Here is a 17,739-nt window from a genome sequence, read left to right on the forward strand (position 1 = left end):
GGTAGTGACCAAATGACACTTATTTCTTTATTTTAATAAATAAATAGAAACTTTCAAGTGCACATATATTCTTTTTCAGTACAAATAATTTGTTAGTCATATTTCTGTAATGTTGTACGTGATTTGACTAGGACTACAAACTAAGATAAAATAAACTAGGCCAGATTAATTTAATTAATTCATACAGTAGAAGCTTGACTCATTATTGATATAAATGAAGGCTATATGATTCTACCTCTGGTCTCTAGGAAAACTTTCTGCGCTAATTTAGCGGGACTTTGACTGACTGCTTTAAATAATTGACATACCTGTAACAGATAGCACTTATCAGTATCATTGTAAATTGACACGTCATTGTTAAGTGTAGAGAGGGCAGGCTCACACTAATAATGTAAATGTAAATATCTTTGGTTAATTTGTAGAGATAGCTACAGAGAGAGGGGAATTACCAACATACATAGACAGAAAGATGAAAGTAGAGCGGACAGACTTCTTTTGCTCACTCAGTTTACTTGTAACATTTGGCATCATCGTGTCATTTTTATAAGTCTCAATTTTAAAAAGTAACATTTATTGAACTATATTTCTGTCTGTAAATAATGCCGGAAAAACTCGGTGAACACAGTAGCCACAAATCGGCCAATGCCAATACACATAAAACGATATATAGGTCGTTCACTAGTTGTTTTATATGAAAATGTATTCAACCTACCTCAAATCAAATAAAAAACTTAAGTTTATTCAAACTCAAAAATCAGTTAAGGAGGTTTAGAGAAGTTAGAATGTGTAATGGAAAAACAGGCACACATGTGTACACCAACATCACAGATGGGTGCACTGCACACACACCAAATTCTGTAGTTTATACTGTGGGCCTGAAGTTTTATATGGACATACATTGTCATCTTTTTCTCAAGAGATGTGACAATCAATACAGCATCTTGCATCTCTTCAAGGTCTGAACTATCCGCCATCTCTTCAGTGTAATTTCAGTGCAAAGTGCTTTTATGTGGTGTTGCGTTAGATATTCTTTGTGCTGTATGTTTTGACTGCATAATGCCAACCATTTTGACTAACTAATTACTTTTTTTTTTACACAAAATATGGACAATCAAATATGGTCATCAATACCGAACATTTGATGTCACGACTGAAAATAATGTTCTGGAAAAATAAAATAGGTTTTGTTATCAGAAAAGATGACATAATTTTATAATAATTTTCAAAATGCATTTAATTTGATGAACCACTCTTATAGTTTTGTTAAAATAATATTTCTAATCAATATAACCATGACACTGTCTTTAAAAAAAATTAAAAAATATATTTAGAAGGTTAATGTAAAGAAAACCAGAATAGGCTATTAAAAACCTAATTTTTATATCACATGTTGTTGTGTTGCAAACACACTATTTTCAAGAAGTTTTGAAGTGTCAATTTGCACCAATTCGGTAGAATGGCCCATATAGTCTTTCTGTCTCCAAAAATCATCAATTGCCTCCTGGGAAATGTCTCCTACTGTGACAGCTGCCATAGCGCCTATAACCAAATGTTGATTGAGTGGAAGGGGCGTGGCTTAGCCATAAGTCAATTGGATGAAAATGCAAAACCTAATGCAAAACACTACGAAGGTCCAACAAATAGGCTTTATCAATAAAATCATAGCATATATGTATTGGTTTATCTGATAATACTTCAAGTTGTTAGGATCAATGAAAACAATATATGTGAGTACTGTAAATGTATGGATGATATATCGACCATCTTTTTGTGCCCTATAACAGGGGGCGCTAAGGGCCTCAAATGAAGCTCAAAATGCCCAAATGAAGCTTTTCTGAATCTGACTCTGACTAAAACTAACTTTGAAATTGCACTAAAAGTATTTTTCTTTAAAGCTGCGCTTAATCAGTACATATTAGAAAAAGGAATATACCTTTTATTTTTATCATTTCTGTTCTGATGTTTAAAGAACTGTACCTCAGGTTGGATGAAGATCTACTGGCATGGGCTTTGAGTTCCCATAGCATTACCCTGCCATCACTGACCACCAGGGCAGCGCTGTTCTCGTTAACAGGACAGATCACCACTCTATAAGGCCGCACGGTCTTAGTGACACGTATTGCATCACACTGTGCACGCAGATCATATACCAACTCCTGTACACCCTGCTCTGGATCCGTCACTGAAAAAATACAAAGAAAAATACCAAAACACATTTACCATTCTTAAATCAGATATAATTCATAGCATTATTACTGTAACTATAGATTAAAAATTAAACACTTTTCTCTTGAAACTTGAATTAAAATGTTTTAACAAAAATAACAATCTAGCGACTAATGAAACAATCTAGGATTTTTGTCAAATAGCCCAGTGGTTCCCAACCTTTTTTACTTGGGGCCTCAATGCATACTGTACATATTTGACAGTCTGAACCCCCCTACACACACACACAAAATATAGAAGGGTTTCTGCTAATAAAATGGAAATTACATTTGCATAATTTAATGCAAATATAGATCACAACCTGTGGCGTACGCATGTTTCCAGCCCTGTTTTTTGCGTATGCAGGCTTTATAAATGATGCCCCTAGCCTGTAGCATATATGGGTTCACACAGCTCGCCTCTTATGCGATGATGAGAAACAGCTGTATCACATAAAGTAAGTGTGGACGCTTATTATTGAGTGTGACAGTGCATCTACTTAAAGCTTATACATTAAGTATCAATATTATCTTTACTGTTTCTTCCGTTATTTCTAAACGCCATTCCAGCATCTACGCTATATTCATGGCGAGAACCAGTGAATCCATACACAAGTTTTATTCATACAAGTTGATCCATACACAGGTTGGGGGAGGGAAAATTTGGTATCTCCAATTTGCATGTTTCCTGTGGGATTACCTGGAATAAACCCACGCTAACACAGGGAGAACATGTAGAAACTCCACACAGAAAGGCCACCTGCCCTAGCCAGGGCTCGAACCAGGGACCTTCTTGCTGTGAGGCAACAGTGAACATATAATAGGCACGTTTGATCAAATAAGTATGCTAAATATATTTTCCTTAATTGCGCAAAACTGTCACAGTAAAAATGTTTTAGGGTGAGGATGGTTATTTTGGGAATTATGCGCTTGACCAGACCTTTTATGCACATCCCAGGTGCAAAATTGATGCGCCTAAATCATTCTGTAGGCTTCGCTACGTTTATGTGCTTCCTGGGTGCAGAATTGATGCACATGAATTATCCTCTCATGGAAATCCTCACACCGCAATGAAAAGTTCATAACTGTTTAAACACAAAGAGAGTAGATGCATTGTGTGCCTAGCATAAAGTGAATTTGCATCCATCCAACGGCTTACAGAGACTATATAAAATCAGATCTTTAAAACAGCCTACAGTTGTTGTGTGTGCATGTGTGAATGACAATTTTCATCAGTGTGCTTGACCAGTGGATTAACTCAGTTGCGAGTAAGTTACAAAGGTTCTACATCCATCTTTGTATTTGATTTTGCCATTACGTTGACAAGCACACAAGCAAAATTGGAATAGGCTTCATTATTTCATATAATAGAATATTTTAACTACCTTATCTTGGTATTGTGAGCTTATGAATTTTAAACATTTTTTAAAAGATATTTATGTAGAATTATTATTAGAACATTTTAGGCATCTTTATTTGATCTCAAAGCATATCAGATCCCGTGCTCCCCCCTCTTCTGTAGCCCACATTAAGTAACAGATCCTGTCTTAAAAAAACAGTGTGTACATTTTTAGTGGCATCTAGATGTAAGAATGTGAATTGCAACCAACAGCTCAGTCCACAGCTCACCCCTCCCTTTTGAAACGCATAGTAAAGCTACAGTAGCCAGCACAGGACAAACATGTCATTGTCTGAGACAACGTAGTAACAATAAGCAATCTATAGAACAGTTTGTCCATTTAGGGGTACTGTAGAATCATGATGCTGCAAAATGGCGACTTCCATGTAGATAAAAATGGCACATTCAAGGTAATAAAAAATACAGCTCATTTTGTAAGATCTTAATACACTAATGATAATATAGTTATATATATAATGCTGCATTTCTGTCAAGAGATCCTTCTAAAAGACATTTCACCTTTAAGTTTACATTTAGACATTTGGCATAATTCAAAGTGACTCATTCAAAAACTAATTTTATTAGTATGTGTATTCCCTAAATGTCTTGCCTGTTTCATCTGGAGAAGATGTTGTTGAGCGACACACACGCAGTGTGACACACCCGTTCTCATGGAGGCAGTACAAAGCATCTCTCTGTGCACAAGGAATGACCTAAACAGAACACAAGAAAGCATGCATGTTAAACTGCAACATTTTTCCCCAAAACGAATGCAGTCAGGGCTTCAGCACCAAAAGATCTCATGCCTTTACAGCAAATGGAAAACAAATATTGCAGTAACTATTATTGCACTTTCTCTTGATATTTAAATAGTGCATGGTGAAATATGCGTAACAGCAGATGCAACTCGCCATTTTGGCTTTTGTGTAAATAGATTACATAGATGCTTAGGTACAAGGCAAACTGAAAGTTTCTCTCCAAGCAACAGGAAAAATAGTTTCTAAGATTAAGAAAGACTTCAAATTTTTAGACAGAGAAAATTAACAGTTTATGGAATATTCTTTTCACAGTGTCTGTATACACAGACATCCAGCTGTTTGCCCTAGGGCGATACTTTCAGATTTTATAAGTTGCGGAAGAGATAATAGCAGTATTACGGATTGCTGGAAATACTCGTCATTGGCAGGGAAGCGTTTCTCTTAATTGACGAGTTAACTGACAGCAATTTTAACTTACAAAAGCTGTGTTCATCTTAATGTGGTGTTGCAAAAACCAACAGGCGGATGACATCAGAGTACTGCTAGAGCGATTTGAAATTAGGTGAATCCATATTATTGTTCCAATCATGAGAACAGCGAACATTCGCTTCCGCATCCAACACAATATCCTCTGCTTTCAAAGAGGCTGCCCCAGCACTGCCGCTGTGGCCCAAAAGCTGCTCAGACTGCCGTATTGAGGTTTGAGCACTCAGGTAAACATATAATGCCCAGACCAGGCATAGCTCACGTAGAGCCAGAATAGAAGGCAGATTGTAACCGCCTGTGCTCTAACGGCACTGAGGGTGGTTTCGGGCACGCGGTATCCCGCTTCACTTGCTTAATTCTGATAACGATATGGTGCCTAGCCACTGCACCCAGAGGCATCGTGCAAAATGCCACAGATGTTGTGTTGAAACCATTGCAGTAGACAGCCTGCATCGCTGCCAACTACCTGCCACTATAAATAAAAACGTAATCCCGTAAAAGATTAATAGGATTCAGAATGCCCATATGGCAAGGTAAAAGTGGGGTAAACACTGCCGAATGATTGAGATGTTGGGCCCCATAAGAACATGTCTAGCAAATGGGTCACTGCACGCACACAGGTGCCCATTGGATGTTGTCTGCTGTGGAAGAACTGCCACTAATTACAGGCATGTGGGGTGGGCACCGCCGAACATACAGGGACTTTTGCTACATGCGGCGAGCAAAGCATGTATGTGCATGGAGCTGCAGCTGGGTTTACGTGTCGGGTAAGACCAGTGAAACCTTCCACAGCACACCACTTGGGAAGGCTGGATGCAGGACACAAATGTGGAAAGATTCAATTCCACACAAATAGGAACACATTTGCAATGACTCGCCGCGCATACGCAGGGTGCCAGTTTCATATTGTGTTTGTGAAACTGTGCTGCTGTCTAAAGCAGGAGTGTGGGCATAGTTTGGCGACGTTTTGTACTCCTGAACTGTACTTCACAGTGGGTAATGCGGACGTGAATGAACAATGTAGTGGAGCGATTGCTGTTGGGCGCAGGATATCTCCCAAGGTTTTTTCCCTCCTAGTACTTTTTGTTCCTCCCAGGCAAATAAAAAAGCCGGGATGTTTTTCTCCTAGGGGGTTTTTCAACCGCGGGGAATCAGCCGACAACTTAGCACCCTCTTGTATACGATACATTATTAATACGCTCGCTTGTAAAGTTTATTCATAGCCGCTGTATTTTGCTACTTATATTGTCTGTTATACTGCCTTTGTTCTATAAAAAAGCTTCGGAAAATCGAAAAGATTGGGAGCCCCATAGCGTCAGCTTCTGACACAATGTCGAGAGACCGTTCTTGAAAGGGAAACAGATTGTAAGGCCATACATAGCTTACATAAAACGTTTTCATTTTCTTCCCAACTAACCCCTGTAATACAGTGGTGTGAAAAAGTGTTGGTGCCCCTCCAGTTGTTTCAGACTAATTTAAATATTAAACACAAGTGAACACAACATGCAGTTTTAAATAAAAGTTTTCATTATTAAGGAAAAACAAAATCCAAAACTATATGGTCCTGTGTGAAAAAAAGTATTTGGCTCCTGTTAAAACATATCTTAACTGTGGTTGATCTGTGGTTTAAATTTGCTTGGTGATCTGAAACATTAAAGTGTGACAAATGTGCAAAAACATAAGAAATCGGGAGGGGGCCAACAATTTTTCACACCACTGTATATATAATTTTAGAAAAACTACATTTTGGGAAAATTGATTGTATGGCCCTACATAGCTTACATAATACTTTTTCGTTTTCTTCCAAATACTCCAAACTTTGCTCAGCTTTCCAGTGGTCATTCCTGAGCCCTGCACGACTGCTACACTGAAAATTAAGAAAACGCATGCAAGATCCAAGGTAAACGATTTAGTTTCCACTCAGATAAACTTTTAAAAATTATTTAACAATATGTAAAATATTTCACTTATAGGCTCCCTACTTAATACTGTAGGGGGAAACACAGAATGATCGATAGATAATATAAGACGACGACAACAGCGGCTAAGAATAAACCGTACAAATGAGCGTAGTAATAATGTAATGTATACAGTGAAGTGCTACGTTTAGCCAATGTTGGCTGACTCTCCAGGGGATGGAATAAAAACCCTAGGAGAAAAACCCTGTGGGAAAACTCCTAGGAGGAGAAAAACCATTGAGAGAGAGATACATATCTATATATATATCTATATATATATCTATATCTATATCTATATCTATATATATATATATATATATATATATATATATATATATATATATATATATATATATATATATACAGTCTTGTTCAAAATAATAGCAGTACAATGTGACTAACCAGAATAATCAAGGTTTTTAGTATATTTTTGTATTGCTACGTGGCAAACAAGTTACCAGTAGGTTCAGTAGATTCTCAGAAAACAAATGAGACCCAGCATTCATGATATACACGCTCTTAAGGCTGTGCAAATGGGCAATTAGTTGAATTAGTTGAAAGGGGAGTGTTCAAAAAAATAGCAGTGTGGCATTCAATCACTGAGGTTATCAATTCTGTGAAGAAACAGGTGTGAATCAGGTGGCCCCTATTTAAGGATGAAGCCAACACTTGTTGAACATGCATTTGAAAGCTGAGGAAAATGGGTCGTTCAAGACATTGTTCAGAAGTTCAGAAGAACAGCGTACTTTGATTAAAAAGTTGATTGGAGAGGGGAAAACCTATAAAGAGGTGCAAAAAATGATAGGCTGTTCAGCTAAAATGATCTCCAATGCCTTAAAATGGAGAGCAAAACCAGAGAGACGTGGAAGAAAACGGAAGACAACCATCAAAATGGATAGAAGAATAACCAGAATGGCAAAGGCACAGCCAATGATCACCTCCAGGATGATCAAAGACAGTCTGGGGTTACCTGTAAGTACTGTGACAGTTAGAAGACGTCTGTGTGAAGCTAATCTATTTTCAAGAATCCCCCGCAAACTCCCTCTGTTAAAAAAAAGGCATGTGCAGAAGAGGTTACAATTTGCCAAAGAACACATCAACTGGCCTAAAGAGAAATGGAGGAACATTTTGTGGACTGATGAGAGTAAAATTGTTCTTTTTGGGTCCAAGGGCCACAGGCAGTTTGTGAGACGACCCCCAAACTCTGAATTCAAGCCACAGTACACAGTGAAGGCAGTGAAGCATGGAGGTGCAAGCATCATGATATGGGCATGTTTCTCCTACTATGGTGTTGGGCCTATTTATCGCATACCAGGGATCATGGATCACTTTGCATATGTTAAAATACTTGAAGAGGTCATGTTGCCCTATGCTGAAGAGGACATGCCCTTGAAATGGTTGTTTCAACAAGACAATGACCCAAAACACACTAGTAAACGGGCAAAGTCTTGGTTCCAAACCAACAAAATTAATGTTATGGAGTGTCCAGCCCAATCTCCAGACCTTAATCCAATTGAGAACTTGTGGGGTGATATCAAAAATGCTGTAAAACCAAGAAATGTGAATGAATTGTGGAATGTTGTTAAAGAATCATGGAGTGGAATAACAGCTGAGAGGTGCCACAGATTGGTTGACTCCATGCCACACAGATGTCAAGCAGTTTTAAAAAACTGTGGTCATACAACTAAATATTAGTTTAGTGATTCACAGGATTGCTAAATCCCAGAAAAAAAAATGTTTGTACAAAATAGTTTTGAGTTTGTACAGTCAAAGGTAGACACTGCTATTTTTTTGAACACACCCCTTTCAACTAATTGCCCAATTGCACAGCCTTAAGAGCGTGCATATCATGAATGCTGGGTCTTGTTTGTTTTCTGAGAATCTACTGAACCTACTGGTAACTTGTTTGCCACGTAGCAATAAAAAATATACTAAAAACCTTGATTATTCTGGTTAGTCACATTGTACTGCTATTATTTTGAACAATACTGTATATATATATATATATATATATATATTAGGGCTGTCAAAATTAACGCGTTAATAATAACGCGTTAACGCAAATTCATTTTAACGCCACTAATTTTATTAACGGAGATTAACGCAACGCGCAATTTCTTTTTGACCCTTGGTCCAGCCCATAGTTGAATGAACAGACGCAGACAAATGTGACTCTCTCTAAATGAGTAAAAGGTTTTCATAGAAATAAGAACATTAAGCAAATCGTCTACCAATCCAATGCTCTAAATGCTCGTTGGACATCTGATATGATCGTTATTTATACGTCTGAGAGGTGTAACGTTACCGTCCTCCTAATGCTTAATCTAATACAAAATGCGTCTCAATTCATTTTGGTTTCGCTTTTATGCATGACTTATAAAATAGACTGCAGGACTTGCTTAATGTTAAAATAGTCATTAAGAGAGATAAAGTTCGGTACCTGATTAATGTTAAAGAGTTATTAAGAGCGACAAGACTCAAAAGCGATCCCCTCACCCTGACTGACTGATATCTGAAGCGCGTCCACACAGACGCGCGAGTGCGCGACCCGGATATATAGACATCTACACAAAATTAGTTTTACAAATATCTGTTTTGATAAGAATTCACGCAGGTAGGCTCTATAATCTGTTATGTTTTAAGTAAATGTTTGGTTAACTGTTGGGTAAAACTATCTGATGTGTAACATTATATTAGATCACTTAGATTTTAAGCAGTCTGTCTCAATGTCAATCAAACAAAAGGAAAAAAAGTTGAACATACATTGATGATGTTTTTGCTTTGTGTGTGCTAAATCTATTAGTTTTACCAGTGATTTTAAGGTATTGATGTGGTAATATAATGTATGGATGTGAAAATTTTTGTAGTAATTTGACATGTCTATGTGTCTGTTTACTGTCTATGTCTATGTGATTGCCCACATGTCTGTGTCAACTCAACTTACTCCTGTCGTATGCGTCGCGCTTTTTGGGAAACGACGCATAGTAACAAGACATGTTAACCACAGAGGGAAACAACTCATGGTAACAACACATGGTAACGACAGAGGGAAACGACGCATAGTAACAACACATGGTAACGTCAGAGGGAAACAAAACATAGTCATGACGCATGCAGCATTGACACAGCAAGACGACACAGTCAAACAACAACAAGGAAAGACGACAGGAGTAAGTTGAGTTGACAGACAAAATTTTATGTGGGCAATCACATAGACATAGACAGTAAACAGACACATGGGGCCCTATTTTAACGTTCTAAGCGCATTGTCTAAAGTGCACAGCGCAACGTCTAAATGGGCATGTCCGGATCCACTTTTGCTAATTTAACGACGGGAAAAATGGCTTGTGTGCCGAGCGCATGGTCAAAAAGGGTTGGTCCTATTGTAATGGGAGTATTTTGGGCGTAACGTGCAGTAAACCAATGAGAGTCACAGCTCTCATCCCCTTTAAAAGCAAGTTGCGCTGGCGCTATGTCTAATCCCTATTTAGATGAAGAACTTTGTAAACTGAAAAACTAAGCGGAGGAAGATCCCCAGTTTAAGATTAATGTTAAAGCTATGGTCTACGATTTCAAAGATTGTTCATTTAAAAAATCCATTCAATCTATTGGGTGTATGGTAGCAGATAAGTTGACCAATGTAAACTGTCCGGCCGGATAGCTTACATTGGTTAACTGCTCTCATCCAATCCCTGCTACATTTGAAAATCCACCTCGTGCTCGCGTCTCCACCCCATCGCACACCACCCCGCCCCTCTCCTGCCTGCGACATGAAATTTGTGTCAGTGTATGGTAGCTAGCGAAGCAGCAACATCTCACTAATGGAAAAAAAACTAAACGACAGCAGCAAGCAGCCCCTGCATGTCCCTACAGTAAAGGTTGGAAGAAAAAGGAAGTCTGTTGAAGAAAGAGCAGAGGTTAAAAAAAATTGAAAAACGGCGGACTCTAAGTAGAATCAATATATGGTCCGCCATTGACCGTTGAGGAAGCTTCAGGGAGATTTGGGGCTGAAAACCGACGCCGACACGGCAGACTTTTGTTGAACAGGTACACACTTATTTATACTTTTATTGTGTGAGGTGTTACATAAATATCTTTTTATGAGTACATGCTGTCGTTCGGCATCGGAATGTTAGCCGTTTAGCATCGCGTATCACGGGTCAAAATAACTATATTTACAAAGATTGTGTGAGGTGTTACATAAATAGTATTATAATCTGACTACATGCTGATGCTGCCGGTCGGCATCGGAATGTTAGCCGTTTAGCATCGCGTATCACGGGTCAAAATAATTATATTTACTAAGATTGTGTGAGGTGTTACATCAATATGGTATTATCAATCTGACTAACTTACATGCTGATGCGGCCGGTCGGCATCGGAATGTTAGCCGTTTAGCATCGCGTATCACGGGTAAAAATAACTATATTTACAAAGATTGTGTGAGGTGTTACATAAATAGTATTATAATCTGACTACATGCTGATGCTGCCGGTCGGCATCGGAATGTTAGCCGTTTAGCATCGCGTATCACGGGTCAAAATAATTATATTTACAAAGATTGTGTGAGGTGTTACATAAATATGATAATATCAGTCTGACAACATGCCCATGCTGCCGGTCGGCATTGGAATGTTAGCCGTTTAGCATCGCGTATCACGGGTCAAAGTAATTATATTTATAAAGTCATTTCTTGAAGCTCATGAGGGGAAACGTATGCCAAACGTTGTTGTGAAAGTAAATAACGTCAATTACAATCATAATTGTAATTGTTCATTCCTTCAAGCCTTTATGTGTTTACTGCTCGGTAAATCTCTGTTCTGATGTTTACTACCAGTGATCACAGCTTGAATGAGTGACGTTGTTCAGGTGGTTTCCCGGTGGGAGGGATCAGGTAGCACAGAGGGGCGGGATGAGTTTTTTAAAACTTACTAACCGTCTCAGGCTTTCTAGACCGATTTTCAACATCGTAGACTACAGCTTTAAATAATTGTATTGTTTTTCACTTGTATTGAAATTGTTATTTTTTTATTAAAACCTTTAAAACCTGTTTTCTTTTAGGCATGGAAGTAAAAAAGCAGGCTTGTAATTGCTTTAAATGTATGGCTATCCAATATCATCAAAAAATAATTTACAAGTATGTAAGATAAGGTTTGTACTCTAAAAATACTTAATTTGTAACAAACAGGAGATAAAGAATTTACAAACGGCTCTCCTCACGTTTCAGTACTTTGGACAGCGTTTTTTTTAGCAAATCATTTTTTTTAAGCATTACTTAAAAAATTTTCTCATCTCACCATATCCGCAGGTACAGAGTCATCATAAACAATAAATCCGTGAGGTAGCATTAAAAAAAAACATTTAAAAACAGATGCATTTGTTTAAAGCAAAGCATTTATTTAATTACCAGGCTGCAGGTAAAGCAGCTCTTTGCGCCTTCTAACATCTCATAATTAGTCCTCATTTATGTCCAAGAGCCTCAATAATAATCTTTTACATTTAATCCTTTAATCTTTCATATTTAAAAGCATTTTTGTGCTGCTGCGCATTCATGTACTTTGTGATAAGCAAACCCGCGTTGTCCTCCCGTTTATAGGCGCATATTACTAAGCTCTAGAGTGTAAAATTGTTGCGACCAGGAGTTCGAGGGATAAAGCCATGGTCCAGATCTACCTACGTGTGTGTACGTTTAAAAATGCGTGTGCGCTCCAGTCAGAGAGAGAGAGAGAGAGAGAGAGAGAGAGAGAGAGAGAGAGAGAGAGAAAGAGAGAGAGAGAGAGAGAGAGAGAGAGAGAGGTGAGTCCGTCAGATAAACAGAGTGGATGTAGCCGCGGATGATAAGAGAAGAGGAAAAGAACGATTGATAACTTTTTCGTTTAGAATGTTAAGTTGCCTGATCAGTCCGAAGCAGGGCTGGACTGGGACAAAAAATTGGCCCTGGCATTTTGGCCCAGACCGGCCCACTACATAGGATCACAAATCTTTGTGCAACCTTGACTATAACTCCATATTATGATTAAGTAAAAAAAGTATAAGAGCTGACACGTGACATTACAAAAATGTAAGCGCTGTAAAAGGCTTTGCAGGTTTTAAAAATAATAGTATAAGCCAGTGAGTGTACAATATTGTGCACCTTATGTAACACTGAGACAAAATAAATGATACAATGACAAGCTACAAGCCCCATTACAGTGTGTGCAGAAAATTTTGATCACTTTTTTTCTGAACACCTTTTACCAATTCCAAACCACAGTCATTTTGATAACCAACATTAATTTTGTATATATATTTTCCTTTCATCCTATTTTATGCCCTTGCTGCCCGAATCAGGATTTCTTGTATAATGGTCACACCTCAATTTTGCAATTTCCATGCATGGCATCTTTCTTATGGACATAAATAATGAATGTCCAGTGTGTGTTAAACATTTTTGGCCCATTTAAATGTAAAAGAAAATGTGCCTAATAATTCTGCACACTTGAATATAAGGTGCTTTTTTCTCCAGCCAGCCATCATTAACAATAATGTATTACTTATAAATGCTTTATTTACAAAATTAATGGTAGTTATTAAAATGAATTTGGTTTGGAATTAGTAAAATATGTTTGATAAAAACTGTGATCAAAAGTTTGATGTAATAATTCTGCCCACACTGTATTTTATAGCAGTGTAATCACTGTCATGTTACAAACAGCCATTGGTCTATGACTTGTGTTTTTGACTGTGTTTTATTAAGAGGATATCTAACAACAGTGTTTTAAAAGCAGTTCTGCTTACCGCATGTCAACTCGCTTCTCAGTCGTCTCTTATTTTGACAGACGCACACTGACGCTGCATGCTTCATAAAATGGCCTAAAAGTTGTTATTGGGCTAGCCAAATGTCTAATCAAAAAGAACCAATGGGCTGCTGATTAGGTGTCTCCTGGGCCGGTCTGTCCGAAAAAAAAAACATCTTACGCTAACTTTTTTGGAAAATGCAGTACATTGGCACCACACCTTTTAGCGCCATTAATGAATTACATTAAAACAAAGAAAGAAAGCAACGGGCTGCGTTGCGCAATGAACGAGTGTTATGGGCTGGTCAGACAAAAATAGTGCGAGATGTATGATACGTCTGTATGATACTCGCTCTCTGCTTCTTGTGTGTGTCAGATCATCGCTCTCTGTTTCCATCTGACACAAGAAACAGAAGGGGAGGGGTGGAGCTTGTTAAGAGATGATTGGGCCAGCCCAGTGTCAGTATGGAAAATGAACCAATGGGCCGCTGTCCATGCTTTATGAGGCCGGTCGTTGGCCAATTAAAAAAATATATATATCATATTATATTCACCGGCCCCCAAGGACGTCGGCCCACCGGGCATTTGCCCGGTATGCAAGATTACCAGTCCAGCCCTGGTCCGAAGATCATAACCAATGCTCTGACATCAACCTCCCGTCACATCAGGTCCGAACCCGAAGACGGAATTAGGTAATGAGCATCTTACAATCGAGTCAGAGCCAGAGCATAATTCTTTTAAAGAAAATTATTTGAACGTAACAGCAATGTCGCGTGCCCTGCGCCAAATTTATAGAAAAAAGCCAGGAGTCAGGACCGCTGTTTTCTTCATAATCTTACTTCCAAATCTAATCCTATAAACTTTTCGGTGTATGCTGTATCGCTATCACCGCCCTGCCAGACTGTCTTAAATAGAGAAATAAGTTAATTCCTTGATTTGCGTTGTTGATTCATTTATAAATAATTTCCCCAAGGGTTTAGTTTATGCGCAAAAAGCATTAAAATGAATAGAACATGATGATTACATCTTTCTTTTGTGAAAAAATAATAAAATAAATAAGCCTACATGAAATGTGTTTAACTTAAATATTAGCAAATTAACAAAACGAATTCAAAAGTAGCCTATAGCCTATATGAGTTTATTTATTGTGTGACGCGCTCCAAATCCGATGCAGCACAAAAAACTTTTTTATGCAATCTCATCCGGCGTTTCATGCAATCACCGGCGCGGGTTTACGCAGGGCAGCTAGAAAAATACATTAAACTTTAAACATTTAACATTCTACTTGAGTTTTTGGGACATCCCCTTGAAATCACTGCAATCATATCATTCATTTAAAAGGTATAAATATAAGCGCAGCGCTTATGAGTGTTCAAACACTGCTGACCGCTCAGCTGTCAATCTGCCGACCCTCACAAAGTTTCACATTAAATGTTAATATATTTTTCCAGTCATGGTCCTGTGCTTATTTCTGTCAATGTTCTGCATGATGACCTTTAAAGGTTTCTACTTCACGATTTGCGGTGCGGCCGGTCGCAGTCTTTATGTAAAACGGGCGGGTATTAAATAAATTGATGCTGATGTCGGATAACGGGTCAAGTGTTATTTTAATTGCGCGGATGCGGGTTATCAAACAGGACTGTGCATGACTCGTATAAGGAAAATTATAAAATAGCCTACATGTTTATATTCTGTATTAAACCACCATGGTCGTGGTGTTAAAGGGACAGTTCACCCAAAAATGACAATTCTGTCATCATTAACTGTCCCTCATTTTGTTACAAACCTGTATAAATTTCTTTGTTCTGATAAACACGAAGCAAGATATTTTGAGGAATGTTAATAACAAAACCAAGCATGAGTCCCATTCACTTATAGGGGAAAAAAATACTATGGAAGTGAATGGGGCTCATGAATGGTTTGGTTACAAACATTCCTCAAAATATTTTCGTTCATGTTCACCAGAACAAAGACATTTATACAGGTTTGTAACAACATGAGAGTGAGTAAATTATGACAGAATTTTCATTTTTGGGTGAACTATAAATCCGATGCGGTCAAACATTAGGGTGCACCTAACTTTTGTGCTGGTGCACCTAAGAAAAAATGTTAGGCGCACCAGTGCAACCAGTGCAAAAAGTTAGTCTAGAGCCCTGATAAAACACATTGCGCCATTGACTTTAGACTAGGTTTTTGTTGGTCAATGGCGTAGTCTATTTTAGTTGCCTCAAAATAGCAACGCGCCAACAATGCGCCTGAACACACCTCGTTTTCAGACCAGAACGCCCATGGGCGTAAAAGGGGGCGCAAATGCATTTGCTATTTAAACAACGCACCGCTAAACGTGAACATTAGGGTGGAAACTGGCGAAAGACACTTGCGTCGCACATTGGTGTAAGATAGAGCTCATAGACATCGAAGACGACACACAGCATAGACAGACAGACATGGACACAGACAGTAAACAGACACATAGACATGGAAGACGACACATAGCATAGACAGACAGACATGGACACAGACAGTAAACAGACACATAGACATGGAAGACGACACATAGCATACACAGATAGCATGTCAGCTTAATTTTGGCACAAAAGGAACCCCATATTGTTCTGGACAAACTAACTATTGCGGGATAGGTACATTTACTTGACATTTTATGCGAATGCTTTTTTAAAGGAGAATGTCTTAAGTTTAGACTTAAAGTGATCGACTGTGTCTGATTTGGTAAATCATTCCAGAGCTTAGGGGCTAGATATGAAAAGGATCTACCACCTTTAGAAACTTTTGATAAAGTAATTTGTAACTGCAACAGAATACATTTTAAAAGTTACTAGAGCTGCACAATTAATCGTTAAAAGACCGTGATCTCGATTCAACCCCGCTGACGATCTTAATCCAGCATTTTGACGATTCAGGTAATTATATTTTCAAGGAGGAAAGACGCAGTCTCGTCAGTTCTCTCGACAACACGCAATCACAGCAGCCGCGATGACGTCTTGACGTCACATTATTGCGCAAGCCAGATGTGCTCGTGTTCGCTCCACTGGTACAGTGGATGCTTTCGCCTAGAAGTTAGACAGAAAGAAACAGAAACTAAAGAGAATGAGTGAGTCAGAGCAATGCACAGGTACGTCCGACAAGAACCCTGACGTTGTTTTAGTACCAAAAAGAGAATTTTATTCTGGATCTTATCCCTCCTGAAAGGGTTTTTAGCACAGAGGTAAACGTTGGCTGAGTCCAAATAACCACACTTGCTGTCTTTGTACTTGACTACTTAAATTACTTTTTCTTGTATTTGGCCAAAGTGTTCTAGTGGGCATGAAGATTAAGCGTGCATGTAGATTTATTCACCTGATGGACGTTCACGCCTCCAGCGAGAGCGTCAAAAAATGCTCTAACGCTCAACTGCATTCTCTGGAATCCTCCGAACTGCATCATAGTTCATTACCATAAAGTAATGTCAATCTATGAGCCAGCAACTTGCACCAAAACGTATTCGTTTTTTTATTTAGGCTACTTAAAATGTATATATATTTTTTACTTAAAATAAAACGTATACATAATCACTCTACAATTAACATTAACTGAATTTAAAGATTATCTAGACTTATCTGAAACTTTTAAAAGCATAATTAATTTGTACCTGTAACAACTAAACAATGTTAAATAATGTTAAATTAATGTTCAGTGGTTATATGTCTTTCAAAATTAACAAAGTTCTTGAGAATCGTGAGAGAATCGTGATCTTTATTTTAAGCAAAAGAATCGTGATTCTCATTTTATACAGAATCGTGCAGCTCTAAAAGTAACCCTCCCTAGTCTGCTGATGCGTGTACACTAGTGATGCGCAGGTCGTCTCGTAACCCAGGTTGGGGCGGGTAAAGAAATTGTAACTTAAATGCGGGGCGGTTTGGGGCGCGTCATTAGAAACAAAATATATAAACATGTAGGCTATGTTGCGTCTAATTCCCTGTAGTGTATATTAAATATTTTTGAAAAAAATTAGTTACTGCCAAAATCAGTATTATATCAGGTCAGTATTTAAAAGTAAATCCTTAATTTTACGCAAAATCCAATATCCGCAGTGTTATTCTGTCATCTTTTCTCCCTTTTTTCCCAAAACGCAATAAACGCCACTCCTCCTTTTCTACA

The 17,739-nt window shown here is 38.1% G+C and overlaps 1 protein-coding gene across 3 annotated transcripts in view; it reads right to left on the reverse strand.

Annotated features, from left to right (window-relative positions):
• Positions 1–17,739, reverse strand: part of wdr11 (WD repeat domain 11) — a 344,263-nt gene that overhangs the window by 280,669 nt on the left and 45,855 nt on the right. For all 3 annotated transcript variants that reach the window (XR_012371953.1, XM_073872785.1, XM_073872784.1), the window contains exons 7-8: positions 4,214–4,316; positions 1,978–2,182 (exon numbers count right to left, since the gene is read on the reverse strand). Coding sequence is in view for 2 of the 3 variants with exons in the window: in XM_073872785.1 (XP_073728886.1) it covers positions 1,978–2,182; positions 4,214–4,316 (308 nt within the window). In the remaining variant the exon portion in view is untranslated. The remainder of the gene's footprint in view (positions 1–1,977; positions 2,183–4,213; positions 4,317–17,739) is intronic.

Source organism: Misgurnus anguillicaudatus, chromosome 11 (genome assembly GCF_027580225.2).
Source record: "Misgurnus anguillicaudatus chromosome 11, ASM2758022v2, whole genome shotgun sequence".
Lineage (NCBI taxonomy): Eukaryota > Metazoa > Chordata > Actinopteri > Cypriniformes > Cobitidae > Misgurnus > Misgurnus anguillicaudatus.